The sequence below is a fragment of the Chaetodon auriga genome, chromosome 19 (assembly GCF_051107435.1).
Source record: "Chaetodon auriga isolate fChaAug3 chromosome 19, fChaAug3.hap1, whole genome shotgun sequence".
In the NCBI taxonomy this organism is placed as follows: Eukaryota; Metazoa; Chordata; class Actinopteri; order Chaetodontiformes; family Chaetodontidae; genus Chaetodon; species Chaetodon auriga.
This window is the reverse complement of record NC_135092.1, coordinates 17,612,149-17,628,347: the sequence shown is the minus strand read 5'-3', so window position 1 is coordinate 17,628,347 and position 16,199 is coordinate 17,612,149. Positions and strand designations below refer to the sequence as shown.

General features: G+C 46.6%; 1 protein-coding gene across 6 annotated transcripts in view; it reads right to left on the bottom strand.

Moving 5' to 3' along the window:
* cdk5rap2 (CDK5 regulatory subunit associated protein 2) overlaps positions 1-16,199 on the bottom strand; it is a 32,325-nt gene that overhangs the window by 1,383 nt on the left and 14,743 nt on the right. For 4 of the 6 annotated variants that reach the window (XM_076757371.1, XM_076757370.1, XM_076757372.1 and 1 more), the window contains exons 23-50: positions 16,045-16,188; positions 15,826-15,938; positions 15,564-15,703; positions 13,630-13,770; positions 13,430-13,539; positions 13,140-13,283; positions 12,529-12,624; positions 12,248-12,435; positions 11,849-12,164; positions 10,183-11,752; positions 9,954-10,055; positions 9,355-9,503; positions 8,260-8,663; positions 7,891-8,123; positions 7,472-7,523; positions 5,681-5,853; positions 4,561-4,890; positions 4,308-4,433; positions 4,078-4,194; positions 3,710-3,899; positions 2,703-2,824; positions 1,940-2,155; positions 1,733-1,822; positions 1,350-1,612; positions 1,073-1,222; positions 845-983; positions 466-512; positions 285-339 (exon numbers count right to left, since the gene is read on the bottom strand). In XM_076757371.1, coding sequence (XP_076613486.1) covers positions 285-339; positions 466-512; positions 845-983; positions 1,073-1,222; positions 1,350-1,612; positions 1,733-1,822; positions 1,940-2,155; positions 2,703-2,824; positions 3,710-3,899; positions 4,078-4,194; positions 4,308-4,433; positions 4,561-4,890; positions 5,681-5,853; positions 7,472-7,523; positions 7,891-8,123; positions 8,260-8,663; positions 9,355-9,503; positions 9,954-10,055; positions 10,183-11,752; positions 11,849-12,164; positions 12,248-12,435; positions 12,529-12,624; positions 13,140-13,283; positions 13,430-13,539; positions 13,630-13,770; positions 15,564-15,703; positions 15,826-15,938; positions 16,045-16,188 — 5,920 coding nt within the window. The remainder of the gene's footprint in view (positions 1-284; positions 340-465; positions 513-844; positions 984-1,072; positions 1,223-1,349; positions 1,613-1,732; positions 1,823-1,939; positions 2,156-2,702; positions 2,825-3,709; positions 3,900-4,077; positions 4,195-4,307; positions 4,434-4,560; positions 4,891-5,680; positions 5,854-7,471; positions 7,524-7,890; positions 8,124-8,259; positions 8,664-9,354; positions 9,504-9,953; positions 10,056-10,182; positions 11,753-11,848; positions 12,165-12,247; positions 12,436-12,528; positions 12,625-13,139; positions 13,284-13,429; positions 13,540-13,629; positions 13,771-15,563; positions 15,704-15,825; positions 15,939-16,044; positions 16,189-16,199) is intronic. The other 2 variants (XM_076757367.1, XM_076757369.1) reach the window with 2 other exon arrangements.

Here is a 16,199-nt window from a genome sequence, read left to right as displayed (position 1 = left end):
GCTTATCATGCATCATAAAAGCAGATTCTTCCACACAGTCACTCCAACACAATATGATACATGTCCAGTTTATTAGGTACAGCTAGCTAAACCCTCACAAAAATGTCCAAAACAGACACACTGGTAGGATTTATTCAATGACTAGATTTGGCTAAAACAACCCAATAAACTGGCAGCCCTGTGTTCCAATGTTTTGGTATTGTCTTCGTGCACCAAACCAAACGAACAGTCTGAAGGATCTCATGCATCAGATCACTCGAAGCCTGAACTTCAGGCGCACTAACCTTCGCCTGGTCCTCCAGACGGGCCTTTCAGGCTATACAGGGCACTGTAATTTGTCTACCAATAGTTCACAGAGGATGAGAAGGAAAAGAAGATTCACTGAAGGACAATTTACCACTACAGACGAGAACATTGAGTTTGACATTTCAGAGCTGGGACATGTCTTTTTTTCTTTTAACTCACCTCTAAATTCCCCCTGGCCTTCTTCAAGACTCCGTGGGTTAGACACACTAGACAGACAGGAAAAATAATCTGAAGTCAGTTATCTTCATTTATTTACATACAGGTATACAGAAGAGCTGAAAAGTGATGAATATTTTTCCGATCTAGTCAATAAAATAATTTTCGGATTCGGACCAACAGTGAAAAAGACAAATATATTAAATTTACAATCATATAAAACAAAAAAAAGTAGCTAATCCATTAGAGGAGCTAAAAACAGGCAATAATAAACACTTTGGCTTCATAAATGACAAACGACCTTAAAAATGAATTATCCTTGTAGACTGCTCGTCTCTGCTGCGTTACACAGAATAAACTGAGTGAAACAAGACGATCTTACGCTGATCGATGATGACTCTCTCCATTCCCTCTTTGAGCTGATTGGTCGTTCGGAGGCGCTTCACGGCTCCGCTCAGCATCCTCTCCTGCTGTGACAGCCTGCTCTTCAGTCTGGCTATCTCATTTTTCAGCAGCTCATCCTGATACGGAGGATAAAAAGATTAAGTTTTGGTTTGCGTGGACGTGTCATTGAATCAGGTGGACAGAGTGTGTGTTTGTGCTCGTCCACCTGCTGGTTGTTGCCGCCGTCCCCTGCTGTGCCGCCAGCCGGCAAAGAGACTCTCCACACCAGTTTGAGCAGTCGACCGGCCTCCTCCAACACGTGCTGCATGGTGCTCACGCTGCCGGACAAACTCTTCAGATGCTGCTGCTCCATCACCTGCAAAGATCACAATATTATCGATCAACGAACACAAAACTGCAAATAAAAGCATCTTAAACTGGATAAGCTGTGTAGGCTGGTGGCACAGAGGTGTCTGCAGTGGAAACGTGGTTATGGTCAGTACCTTGTTGTCGGAGCTCTGGTGTCTGAATGCGTGCAGACACTCCTGCAGTTGTGTGTCCATGCTGCGCGACAGCTTCCGGCCCTCCGAGATTTGTTTACGGAGGGCGTTGTAGTCCTCAATCAGACCCAAAATATGCCGGCCGTTGCGGCTGGCCCACATCCGGTGGCCCGGCACCAGGCGGGAAGGAGCGCCAGAGACGCTGTCGCTGGAGCTGCTGGTGACTGAGCTACCATCCACCTCCAAGTGAGCGCGGCGTTTCTCCTCTGAAAAGATTTAAGTCCAGGAGTTTTTCAACTGCGCAGCACTGGACGCCAACATGAATGAGGGCTTGTATTTAGCTGCTATAACAAAACGTCATGCCACTTCTGATAAGGCCTTCTTACCGTGCTGGGTGCTGGTGTAGTCGTTGTGACTCTGAAATGAGTGACGGAGAGGATCGCAGCCTTCGCGGCCCGGTGACCTGCCTCCTTCATCTAAGATAAATGCAGAACCAACAGAGACATGAGCAGGCAGACTCTGACACACCTGTGTGTGTGCTTATGTGCCGCTGTGTATCTGTCCCAGGTGCTTAGCATGTGCCTTGTGTTTACCCGGTGAGGACAGCAGGTAGTTGATGTTGATGGTTTCAGAGCGGTTGGGTCCTCTGAGCAGCTGCTCCTCCAGCCTCTGTCGCAGCGCCGTGTTGGTCTGGATGCTCCTCTCCAGCTGCAGTCGCAGGTGTCTGATCTCCGACAGCAGCTCGGACAGGTCCACAGAGCTGGAGGGGGGGGCAGCGGGGGGCCCCTGGGTTGCCTCGGTGGATTCTGCTGAGAGGGAAACGCCTCGTTAGTGTTACAGAATGGAGGTTCAGAACAGAAGCAGAGCAGAGCAGAGTGTCCTGAGCTAAATACTTTAATAGTAAAATGGAGGCAGAAGGTGAACGCTGGTCTCGTTTTCCTTCCTCCTCTTTGCTTTCTGCAGACTCTCAATACAAAACATTAAATGCAGTCATGCTGATCTGTGTTTAATGTCTGTACCCCAAACAAAGAGTGCAGGGCTTTTTACTCTGCGTGATGCTTTTACAGAATCATAAAACCACCGTGACTCTGTCAAATAACCCAACAGCAATATTATACACACAGCGGGAAGGTTAAAAAAACCAAAAAAAACCAAAAAACAAAGACCAAGTCCAAGACAGACATAAAAAGAAAGCCTGACTTTGGCCACAGTGACTGAAACAGGCTGGAAAAATGATAACTCAAACACTGTAAAACTGAGATGATTCATGGCTGCTGCTTACTCACACAGTCTCGTCTCACGCTCTTGTTATTCAGACTATGTAACACAATGAAAAAAAAAAAAAAAAAAAAGCACCGTTTGGTTTCTGGGCTTCGGTCTTGATCTTTTCATAAACTTGCAGCTCCACCCGCAGTGACTGGAGAAGATGCTGGGAGTCAGACAGCTGCTGCCTCTGGAGCTTCACCTCACACTGCAGCCTGGAAACACACACACACACACACACACACACACACACACACACACACACACACAAAATACATATCAAATTTCAATGATAAGACAGGTTTAAAACAAACAAAAAAAAAGTGAAGATTCATGTCTATCAAAGGGTGACAGTGGGATAAAAAGTCTCATTTGTTGGGACGTTCTGGTGCAGCTCAAGCTGTGTTAACCATCATTGCATTTTGAAGATCTCTCTCTTCTGCTCCAATTTTTCTTTCCTATAACCTTTTCATTTTCCACTTAACCCGAGGAGTTTTCTAAACAGTCTGTGGTCCATTTACATTAATGCAGATACTCTAAACATTAAAAATACATCCCGGAATGATGCAACGTAATTCGGCGGCACCACAAACTGCAGCCTCCAAAGTGAATCAACACCTCCACCATTTATTAGCTTAAATCAACTGTACTTCAAAAACTAGCAACTGAGTGTAAGAACTGGGTGAAAAAGCTGCATTAAATCATTCTGCTCTTCAAAAAAAGAAACTACAAACCAATTAGAATGAGCCTTGTTTATCTAGAACATAAGTACACAAAACAACACACACTCAGGAGGAGAGATAAGTGAAGGGAGTGGAGAAGTGATCTGAAAGCAAACTGAGTCCAGGTATCAGGTGTCAGCCTCACTCAGCTGTGTCAGTGGGACCCGGAGCAAGAGGTCACATCGTGGAGGTAGGTACGCACGTGTGTTCACGGACGAGCCCAAAATGATCACTATCGTGTGTCTATGTGTGCTAATAGTATGAAATGATAGTAACAGTAATGACTCGTTAGTGTGGTAATTAGTGGCCTAGTGTAGTTTCAGGTTGCATGAGCAGGAATAGTGATGATAGCGTGTGTGTGTGTGTGTGTGTGTGTACCTGTGCAGCTCCTCCTTGCTGTACTGCAGTGAATCCTGCAGCTGGGAGTTCTCCTGGCTGCTGTGCTCCAGCCTCTCCTGCAGGCGGCTGTTCTCCTGCCTCAGAGCTTCACTCTCCTTCCTGCTCTGCTCCAGTTTGGCCGTCCGCCTGGCCAGAGTCTCCCGCAGCTTCTCGTTCTCCTTCTGCTTGTCTGGATGCAATAAAAAACAAAACATCTGCAAGTCAGTGCTGAGCGCCTCATCAGTGAGAGACTTGGCACATGCGAATCTGGAAAAATATTCTCTCCGCCTCTATTGATCTACTGGCTGAGAAAGCGTGCACGTGTTCCTGATTAGAGGTTTAAGTGAGCTTGTACACAAATGTTTTACCTCTCGACCCCACGTTGAGCTGCTCCTTCAGGATTTGGTTTTGTCCCCAGAGGAATCGCACCTCATTGGCCAGCTGACCCTGCTCCTCGTTGCCATGGACGAAGATGTTGGTGGCTGCTGAATGTGGGCAAATACACACACTCTTCAAGTCAACAAATAATGGCACAAATACTCTAATAATCCCACTGACAGGGAGAAGGAGATGCAGGCGGATGTTGTCAGGGGTGTACCTGGGTCTTTCTCCACCTCGGCTAGTCTCTTCTCCAGCTGCTCCCTGAGACGGTCGTTGGTGCGGATGCTCTCCTCCAGCCGCTGCCGCAAAGCTCGAATCTCCTGAAGATGCTCCCCCAGCAGGTCTGACACACACACACGCACAAAGCAAAATTAAAGGGGCCCTTTAAGATGACATCACTACGACATCATCAGGGTTTTTGTCCAAGACTTTGAAAACCTCCTGCAGAGCCACAAAAGACACGTATTTACCTGAAGTCATCGCCCGAGGCTGTTCAGCTGCGTTCTTCTGTGAGCCAAAGTCTCCGTCTCCTTTTCCTGCGTCCGTCTGAGGCCCTGATCCGTCCTGGTTGTGACCCTGTTCCTGATGGTGGGAGCTGGTCTGGGCCATGATTGAGCAATGCAGGTCCAGTTCACTGCGCAGGGTGGCGTTGAGCTCCTCGCTGCTCCTCAGCTGCTCCTGCAGCCACCCGTTCTCCCTCTGCAGGCCCTGCAGTCTGCTGCCACCAGACACACCTTCCTCCTGAGCTCCTCCTGTGGGAGGGACAGCTGCTCCCGTCCAATCAGGATGGTGTCGTTGGTCTAAAGATGTACAAGCGACAACAACGGGTTAATAGGTTAAGGTAAAAAACATCAGACCGGTCTGTTCGCCCTCATCACTCATTATTCAAATCCTAAATTAGGGCATTCTCCACCTTCTACATTTGAAATTGGTAAACCAAAATGTCATCGTCTAACACAGGAAGTAACACAACAAGATGACCCACTGCAACGCAGAGGAGCCAACCAGGTTAGGGGTCAGCAACCATACAGTGTTGTAGCAGTAATGGAAATGTGAGTTAGGGTCTGCGGACCCCTCTGCAGGACCTCTCATGTATCCACATGCTTCACTTATCTCTGTCATAGCCTTCACTATCTCTTTTCCCAAAGGAAACACAATTTGAAGGCTGAACCGGATAGTAGCCACTGAATAATGCAGCTTTAAGTGGAGGTGGCTTGAAACCGGACACCTGCTCTGCCCTTGGCCGGCATGCTTTGTCCCGCGTGACGCCTCGCTGCCACAGAAAGGATCTGAGTGGAAAATAAGTGCCATTACAGGCTGCGTCCAGGCTGGCTGGGGCCCGGACAAGGACTCAGGTAATCTCAATGATACACCACCAAAGCAAGAAAAGGGAAAAATATGCATTTTTAATGGAGCAAACGGAGTTAATCCCAGTGCAGTCTAGGACACACTATACTTGGCAAGGCCCAGCGTCTGTGACACTTAAGACTATAATTTGACTTGGCTTTCACACCCAATTGCAAATAAATTCCACTGTTAAGTATCACATCAAGATATCTGCAGCATCTGTGAGCATGCCTCTGTGCTTACTGTGGGCTCGACTGCCGCCGTGTGTGCCCGGGCTGCTGTAGCAGGAGGAGGAGGTCCTGTCTGAGTGGTGCAGATCAGAGTGAGAGCTGTGGTGGCTGCTGGGAGTTTGGCCTCTCAGCTGGCTCTGCAGGCTCTGGATGACACGGTTCTTCTCCTGCAGCTCTTTAGCCAACCTGGGAGGAGGAGGAAGAGGAGGTGTTAATACTCGGTCTCACGGAGGACCCAACAGCTCGATTTATCCATCACATCATCTCGCTGAGAGTTGGAGAGCAAAACAACGTAAATCAGGGAAGATAAGGGCGCGATGCGAGGAAGAGCACCCAAAAAGATGTCAAAAAAAAAAAAAACCACATTCCAAACCAGAGCAGAAACACACAGCTGGAAAACATAAGAGGGGAGTTCACAGCAAACGTCACACTGTCTGTCTGGACCAAACCCACTCACAGGTCCAGCTGCTCCCTGGTGCACTCAGCCAGGCTGAGGTTTTGCCGGACGAGAAGGCCGACGTGCTGCTGCAGCAGCTCTCTCTCGCCCTCTAGCTCCACGCGCAGGTTATCTATCTCCTGCTGGATTCTAGCCGGGCTGTCAGGAGGATCTGTCGTGCTCTCCTCACAGGACAGCAGTGACTGTGACCCCCGCTGAGGCTCCCCGAGACTGCCCACATCAGTAATAATGTGTGTAAATGTGAGCAGCTTTCATTTCTAATCTAATGATACAAGAGTGCTGGTGGAACATTCACCGGTCAGGTCGACGGCAAAGTCAACGTTACTGTAAATGAATCTAAATAAAACAGCGATTATTCCCTAAATGCTACAATTATTCCAAAGCAAACATAAAGGAAAACTGCTCTGGACGTTCTCTGATCATTAACGTCCTGCCAATGGCTGGATAAGTGTTAAGACGTGTTCCAGGTTTTGTCCAGAGGGTCGAACTCAACATAGTGTATAGTTATCTTGGTTTTTTATGTAAAGCTTAATAATACATAATTAGAATTAATTAGTTTTCCAGTTGATATTATTTGAACTGTGAGGGACATACAAGGATGAATATTGACATGTAGTGTGTGTGTGTGTGTGTGTGTGTGTGTGTGTGTGTGTGTGTGTGTGTGTGTTCCCCTCTAATTCCTCAGAAACACCAGTGACCCAGTTCGGGGCACTGTAACCTTAATGTTTTGGTTGTCACAGAAAAAATTAGGTCAACAGCAGGACGCTATTCAAAACCAACAAAACACGCACCGCCCAGGGTCATGAGGCAATTAGCTGGGTGGAAGTGGGGGGGGGGTCTTTAAAGGGGTCACGAGACAAACATCAAAATAGCTCGGCTATCGACTCTCAAATCTCAAACGGTAACATGTGCGATATGACCTGAAACAAATACAGAGCTACTCAAAAGAAAGACAAAACTAGTGAAGTATTCACAGCATTGACAGAAATACCAAAGTACAGTTTTTTGTTTTTTGTTTTTTTTTGATACCACTGGACCGAGCCAGGCTGACTGTTTCCCGCTGTGGCTGCTGGCTCCGGTCTTATATTTACATGACAGTGGTATCAATCTTCTCATCAAACTCTCCGCCAAAGAGCGACCAGGCGTATTTTCCAAACTGTCCAACTATTCCTTTGACCGTCATTAAAGTATCAGGACAACTAACCCAACATTAAGATGGATTGGACAATTCTAAATATTACAGATGCTCGTTTTCCACCACGAATGAGCAGGCGATGAACTGAATGCAAGCAAATGAGTGAAGACGTCGACAAAAAAGCAAACGCAGTGTGACAGTTTGAGACGTACCTGCGAGACAGTTCCAGAGCTGCCACATCCTCATTATCTGGATGACAGTCTCCTAGCAGAGAGAGGAAAAGATGCTGTCAAGGACCTGTCTGTAGAAATCAGTTACGACTGGCTGCTCGTCTGTGTTCCTCTCTCTCTCTCTCTCTCTTGGCTTCAAGCACAATAGGTGAGTTCTGTGTTCATATGACTCAAACACAGCTGGTACCTGCCTTTAGCTCTGTTACAAATTGAGATTAATTGTTAAATTAAAGAGCCAAACTTCATGCTTTATGCATGCGTGTTGGCTGGAGTTTTGTGTGTTCTGGCACAGTCCTGCATCATGAATCAAATGATATCCATTGATCAACTGTGTTTGTGCAGTGTGGTTCTGATTAACACCATTTCTCAAAAGGTGCAATTACAATCAAGGCAGCAGCTACCTTTGTCCAGCCGTCCCTCCAGCCTGTCCAGGATGCCCAGGCTCTTGTCCAGCTGCTCTTTGACCACCTCCCCCATGTAGTAGTCGACTTCGCTGGCCTGCAGCAGCTCCTTGAAGGCGGTCCTCAGCTCCTCCAGCTGCCGACGCTGCAGGGCTCCCAGCCTGCGGCTCTCCTTGATCTGCTGCCTCAGTTGTGACAGCTCCCTGGCCTGTGACTGCACCAGGGTGTCCAGCCTGGGGAGAGGACAGAATGAGGGCAAGCGGGGGGGGGGGGGGTCAACAGCTAGAGTCAAGATTTGGTTCTCAGAATGACTGTGCAGCTTTCACTCAGTGTTATGATATTGATAATGCGGTGATAAAGGCTGCTGACCTCGCAGGTGATGCAGAGCGGCTGCGGGCCTGCTGCAGCTGTTCATTCATGCTTCTGTTCAGCGACCTCTCTCTTTCCAGTTCCATATTCAGACGGCTGGTTTTATCCTTCATCGCCTGGTTCTCCCCCTCCTTCTTCTCCCTTATCTGTCCACTTCTGAAGCTCGGATCTCGGCTGTGGTCCTCTCTCTGTGTCCTCTCTAGATCCCTGACGGATGAGGGATCAGAAGTGTTGGCAACTAGGTCACAGGAGAGAGAGTTCCTCCGCAGAAGACTTTGCATTTGGAGGATGAGTTTGGTCTGGTTTTCCAGCTGGACCTTCAGCTCTCTGACTTGTCCCTGGAGCTGTAGTGGGTCCTCAGAAACGCCGTACTCGTCGTAGACCTGCAGGCTTTTCAAACTGACCTGAAAACAGACAGAAGACGGTTAATAACATTCTATTATCAGTGTCTACTGATATTTTGGGTTTTTTACAGCAGCAAACTGAATAAGTTTTGAAACTAAAACTGAAATGGGTTTGCCAGCAACCGCCATTTTTGCAGGCCGAAATGTAAAGCTGACAGATTTGATAAGCTGAATTTTTGATTTTTCTAGCAAGTAGAGGGGGAAATAAAGAAAGAGCATTGTTCCTGGAATATTATTGCAGAGTAAAGCTGGTTCGTCCCTGTATTACAAGTATGATATGGAAAATTGCAACAAAGTGCAGAGCTGCTAACGTTAGCCAACACTCTCACACATTAGTGACATCCAGGGCAGTGGTGAAATACTACACAGTGGATGTGATAGTCCTGAACTGTAAACTAATGTGTTCCTTGGCCTTGGAAGTAGCACTTGGCTACTACTGTCGGCGGTAAGCTTGTTAGCCAAACATGCTAATGTTTGCAGCGTACATTAAAGTAGACAAACGCTATTTAATGCATTTCCTACACTCCCTGTGTTTTTGGTTTAGTACAGGCTTAAATAAAAAGAGATCCACCATCCAAACTCATTAAATGCAGAGCTGCTCAACCTGAGGAGAAATCCAAAGCTTGACAGACTCACTGTGTCTAGTTACATCTTGTTCAACAGAGTGGTTTAGCGAAAGTAAGTTGAATACCTTGGCTGAGCTGAGAGCTGGGGAACTAGGGTACGGGGTGCTGGACGTTGAGTCCAGGTTTTCGGTAGAGGAGAATGTGGTCTGCTCATGTTTCAGCAGGGAAGGCAGGCTAGAGGCACTGCAGCTAGGTTTCACACCGACCTCTAGATCTGACAACACAAGGGACACACACACAATCAACTAGGGAAGAGGAAAACATTACAAGTTGTGGAAAACAAAGGTTGATAGTGCCATGAGAGGAAACAAATCATTTGAGATACAGCTGGACTGTGAAATAAGACAAGAAATAAAAGTGAAAGGTTAATGAGTGCTCGAAAGACATTCCCAAACTTCAGAGTGGAAACATGCAAGAATTCGTCAATGCAGTATATTGACAGCCCATTCGAATTTGGGAATAGTGCAGAGAGATAACCAAAGTAAAACCAGTAGACAGTGTGAGGTTATGAGACCCAAAGAGAAAACATTCCTCAAGGTAAGAGACAGTGTGTTACAATTGCCTTTGTTCACTCCTCATGCAGACATAGTATAGAAAGATCTATCCACATTGAGATTAGTGTCCATTCAGCAGACAGACATGCACTGTCTGTCCGGCTGTCTACCTGTGCTACTGCTCTCTTCCCTATCGTTCTCACTCTTGCCACTGGTTTCGTAACCCAGGTCCTGCAAATCCACCTGCACGCCTTTGTCATCCTGCTCCAGAGCTGGCATTGGAGGCAATATGTGTTGGGTTAGGAAGAAATCATTTCACGTGTACAGCATGTCGTCTCTCCCCAATAATGGTGTTTGAGGATCAATTAGTAGCAAACAGGTCAGCATGTGTAATCTTACCCATTCGTGCAGTTTCAGGGGAGGGTGTGTTGGTAAGAGCAGTGGCCAGTTTCTCCTCCAGGCTTTTATATGCCTTCTTCTTCTCCCTCAGTGCCTTATGGAGAGTCTCCAGTTGGACCTGAACACTCGGCGGTAATCCCTTGGCATCCTGCACCATCCTGTGCTCCTTGCCCTCCTCTCTATGGCCCTTCTCTTGTAGGGAGGCCTGGAGCTCAGAGATTCTCTGATAGTGATCACTGAAGGCCTTGTAGAGGCGGCAGAGATTGTTATGGAGCTCTTGGTGATCTTGTCCCTTTGTTCCAGATGAAGCAGCAGACTGATTGCCACTGGATTTGGTGGTTGGCTGGGCAGGTTCTCCCAGTTCCTTCCTCTCCTGCAGGGCCCTCTGAAGTTTGTCTAGATTCATCTGCAGGTCAGAGCTGGTTTGTGATGATCTACCAGAAGCCAAGGAGCTGGTATTTGTACAGTGTGCTGCCAGAGAGGCGACGGCAGACTCTGCTGCATTGAGACAGTTCAGTAGGACTTTGGTCAGTTCCTGATGTAAAGTGACATTATCAGAACTTCCTGTTTCCATTTGGTGCTCCTTTGATTCATTTCCCTTGAGCGGCTCTGCCGTTATCTGCTTTGAACATTTATCATTCTGGTCAGCACTGTTACTGTTGTAGCCATGTTGAGCAGCAGCATCTGCAGCTCTCAGTTTTTCCTGCAGCTCAGCATTAAGCCTGTTCTGCTCCCACAGAGCCTCCTGCAAAGAGTCTGCATGTCGTTGCAACTCCTGCATCGAGTCCCCAGTGCTTCCAAAACCACCTCTTGGGCTCTGTCTATTTGAAGATGCATCCACCTGCTGCAAGGCCATCTCTATCTTCAAACATAAATCACTGTTTTCTGGATTCTTTTCTTGGCTGTCCAGGGAGGTGATGGCTTTCTCTGCCATGTTAAGAAGCTCTATAAGCTGGTTGTTCAGCTCCTCCTTCTCCTGTAGGGCTTTTTGCAGCTCTGCGCATCTGCTGTGGAGGGCAGCATCTGAACCCACAGAGCCGGGACCTGTGCACGAACTGGCATGCGACCCAAATCCTCCCTGGCCGTCCAGACTGCAGGCGGTCAGGTAAGCGATGGTGGATTCTGCTGCCTGCAAGGCTTCCACGTACTGGTGATTGAGGCGGTCCTTCTCCTGGAGCTGAGCATGAAGCTCTTCCCAGTCAGCTAGCTGCTCGCTTAGCTTGTTGATCAGGGCCTCCTTCTCCTGACACTCCTGGTGGAGAAGCTCCAGCTGAGTGAAAAGAGCAGAATCGGTCTGGGTGTGATCCACCGCTGTTGTGGCTTCAGAGACCTTGTCCGACCCGACTGGACTGCAGCTGCGGTGTGGGTCTCTGAGTGTGGAAGAAGGGGAAGTGCTGTGTTGGGGTGACGTGAGGGAGTCGGAGTCTGCGTGCAGTTGCTGGTCAGACCCATAGACATCATTCAAATGGGGGTGCTGAAGTGCTTCAGTTCTCAGGTGGTCAGACTGCTTGCTGCTGCTAGCCTCCACTCTCAGCCTCACGGGGACCGGGAGGCGAGATCTGACTCCAGCCTACAATTGAAACAAACAGAACAGATATTAACACCTGCCTTGAGGGAGAAGGCAACGTGGTGCTTCTTTATACTTGTAAACCTACACCAAACTTACCCCATGCCTTGAGACATGCTGCTTTGCACTCTTGGGGTGTGACTGTGGACTCTCCATCTCCCCTGTGGTGCTGATAATTAGCTCAGTGGTGACAGGGTTCTCCTCATCTGACAACTCCTTTGACGGACTGATGCCCATAGCGTGACCTTCTGACTCAGCCTTCAGTGCTTCCACACTCTTTCTCCATTCAGCCTGTCCATCACTGCTGTTCCCCGAGGCATCCGTGCTCTCCTTCTCTTTACACTCAGCAGATTTCTGTTCCTTCAGGAGACCCCGAAGCTCCGCATTTTCTGATCCAAGTCTGAGCAGCATCTCTCTGCAATAATAGATGTGATTATTTTACTGATTCTTTAGTTAGTTAGAGTGAAAATAAGTAGTAGGATGTGGTTGAAGACCCACCTAAGATGCAAAACTGAAGTGGCCCCACAATCGGTCAGCAGGGATTTAAGTGCCATTGTATCCATGTTCCTCTCTCTTGAATCTTTCTCTCCAGTGTCCAAGGTGTCGTTGCCAGACTGAGCATGCTCTCTACTCTGGCCAAGGCCACTGTCCACACTCGTATCAACCAACAGCTTTCCAGACACCATCTAAAAAGGGATAGTTTAGATACATAAAAACAGGAATTCCTCATAGTATTTATATTACATTTACATGAACTTAATAAATCATCTCCTTCATACCTGTCCTATTTTGATGTCTGTCTGACTCTCTTTGTCAGACTGATGCGTCCTCTTACTGTGAGCCACGGGCTGCATCTCCTGCATCTTTTCGAGCTGCTAGAGTAATGGGATGGGAGGCGAGTATGACACACGTGGCTCGGTAAAAGAAAACTTAATGCGGGAACAGAATCCATAAAACACTGCACAGCAACAGCAGAATGGTATGACGTGTCTAATGTGGCATGGCGAAGAGAGACCATTTCATGGGACACAGAGATAAAAAAAAAAAAAACAGGGAGTGATTAGGAAAGGTGAAGGAGAAAAAGAGGGTATCTGCTACTACAGACAAGAAACACACTTGTTAGAAAAGTAAAACGTACGGTAGCTAACAGAGTAAAGAGACATTAATAACAGGCTAGACAGAGCAGAGGTTAAGATGTAGGTTCACAGGTTAGAAAGGAGCTACTAAAGGCGGATGTTAGACAGTGACTCGGACATGATTTATCAAGTATTTGCTAAATGTGGACAAACTGTACAAACATTTACTGATAAATGACAGGAAGGTTTACGATATAAACTTAGGCGTCTCAACTTCAAGCACAACTTTGCAGCTGTCTCTTGCGGCCTCTAACCTGTTTCCAGGGGCTACTGCTGGCCATGTCTTTGTCTCCCTGGTCATAAGCATCATGGTCTGACTTCTCCAATGCTGACAGCCGGTTCTGCAGCTCGTTGTTCAAAGTCTGCAGTTTGCTGACGCAATCCTGCAGCTCCAGCACCTGAGGCCCAGAATTACTCACGTTTATCCATTTGCATGACTGCCTTCTTGTTATACATATTTTGATGACGTCTTGCCAACTAATTGAAGTCTACTCTTATATACATAAGAAGAAAGACAAGACTTTGATCCAAACACATTATTCACCTTCTGTCTGAGCTCCTGTGCAGAGAGTAGGGACAAGCTGTCATCCTGCCCCTCCCCCACACAGATGCTCATGTAAGAAGTCTGATCGCCGATGAAACTCAACGTGTCACCTGAAAACATGTGAATCAAATGTAAACAAAACACCAACCATTTACCAGAACCCTGGATAAAGATATTAAATGAACATTTTCTCCACTTACCAGCATCATTGGCCCCACCGACCCCTCCCCCACGGTTCTGTATGGCCCCTAAGCGAGCCTGCAGAGAGGCATTCCAGCGCTGTGCATCTTCCAGCTGGTGTCTCATGCTCTCCAGTTCTTTAGGATCAATCAGGTCCATACCTGAACAGACATACAGACGGTAGATTTCTGCATAGGTTAAATGTTCTACTGTCAGAATGTTTCTAATTTAACATCGCTTCACCAGCTGTGACATAGTTAAGACTTTGTGTGAACTTATGTGAAAGAGGTGATTAAGCTGCTGTATACTGCAACTGTTTTTCACAACTATAAAATCACTGGTGACGTATATATGCAAAGGCGAGCCAAAAAGGGCATATTTTACATAGGAAGACATGGAGAAAAATGGAGATCAAAGTTTATGGTATGTATCTGTGTTAAATTTCATAAATGGCAAAGTATTTATTGTCAGAAAGTAAAAACTGGTGCAAATACCAAAGTCGCATAATTCTACTGTACACCTGTGCCTTATAAATACAGCTGATATTCTTTCCTGATAAAAAATAATTTTTTTTTGTGATGCATTTCATGCATCTTGCTCAGTGCAACTGAAATTCAATGCTGCATCAGGTAAGCTGGTGGTGGAATTTAGCAAAAAGCTGCAGCTGTGTTTAAAGAGCAGTTTGGGGATTTGAAGCCACAGAAAAATACACAATGGAAAATATAGAGACGTATAAGGCAACACTTTTCTTTACCCCTCAGATTTAGCATTTATTAACTGTTATAAGGCGATAATTAAATGTTTCTATACTCTATAACAAGGTTGTAAGCAGACGCAAATGTTTATTAATGTAGTTGGCAACTTGACTCCTGTCCTCCTCTCATACGAGAAGTTATACTTGCTGACAAATACCATATGTCAACAATATCTGTGTACATTGGACATGCACATAATATATGGAATGTTTATTATGTTATATAAGGAGAGCATGAAATGTGGAAATTGAATCAGTGGTAGTTACTGTAGCAACATCTATCTTGGATTCAGAGTGAATGTGAGCCTGTTACTTACAGCTGACCTATTTATACACCCGGCTCTCTTCAGACAGGGGCGGGGGGATGAGCGTGCACGTATAGGTGAGCAGACATGCATGTGGACAGGCACTGAAGTAGTTTGGCTTAAGAGACTCTCAAGGCGGCACACCAATCAAACTACATCTGAGGCATTACCTGTGCTAAATTACATTAACCATGTGATGTTGTTAGATAAGAAATTTATTATTAGACATTTTTTTTGTTGGCCATTTCAGGTTAGCTTCTCTGCAGTAGGACACCTTATGATTGTGTTGCAGTATAACAACGTTTAATGCCTCTTTTAATACCTTTTAAGTTGTTATATAATGACATGCTTGTGCAATGAAATCTAATTCATGTGACAGATGGTTGGATGGGTTGGATTAAAAACCAGAGGGGTGATAGAAAGGTGATGAAATCAACAAACAACAAGCAGACAGCATGTTAAGAGTGAGACGGGAAGACCAGCCAACAGCAGCCTTTATTCAGTTGTTTTTTTTTTTTAGAAAGGGCAGAGAAACATTTAAAGAGTGACAAAGAAAACAGGTAGCAACTCTGTGATGGACAAAACATGCAGATGAGGAAGTGATGATAGAAAGAACAGCAAGCATAAAGGTGCACAAAGATGGAGTGGAGGGGCCAGGTGTGCATGCTACATAAAGTGACAGATAAAAAGGGGATGTGAGCTTGTCAGCAGGAGAGAGAAACACAAGACAAAGACAACAGGTGTGCTTGTGTATGTGTGTGTTTTCGCTTGGAGCTGTGAGTCCCCAGCTACAGTTTCCTAACTCTTCTAAGAACTTGAGTGATAAACACGTCCTTTCCTCTTTTCTTTCAGTCATTCCCATCGTCATTTACCACCCAGTGTGTTTGCACTGCACCTTCTCTGAGTTTGGCTCTGTGTATCTCTCTCTCCAAGTCGTCCCTTAGCTCCTCATTAGTTTTGATGCTGTGCTCGAGCTGCTGCCTGAGGAGCTGCACTGCTGTCAGCTCCAGCTGCAGAGCATGGAGGCGCTGGGCACTGCAAAAAACGCACATAAACAGAATGAGGTTTAGCCTTAATATATGTTAACCTCGTCAAAATCATCTTTTCATTTTCACTAATTGCAGGGATTTCTTTGTTACCGTGCCCATTATCCCTACCTGTCCTGCTCCTTTACGGTCCTGACCAGGCTGGAGTAGAGCTGCTGTTCGGCTCTCAGCGCTTTGTTCAGAGCGTCATGCTCCTGTTGCAAGGCTATGAGGTTGGGCAAAGCCTTACGGGAGACAGAAAACGAAAGGACAATGGTCTTAATGCCAAGGCATTTAGTGTAAAATAGGTTGTTTTCTGGTTTCATTTGGGTAGAGGTTGGTAAAGTTTACTTCTTGCTGGCTGTCTCCACCAATCATGGTTCTCTCTCTCTGGGGGAGCCCAGGCAGTGATCTCTCTATGCCAGAGCCAATAACGTGATCCAGGGTATGATCAACCCGACTGTCCCCTCTCTGACTGAGGCGCTGGTGGAGAACCTGCTCAGAGA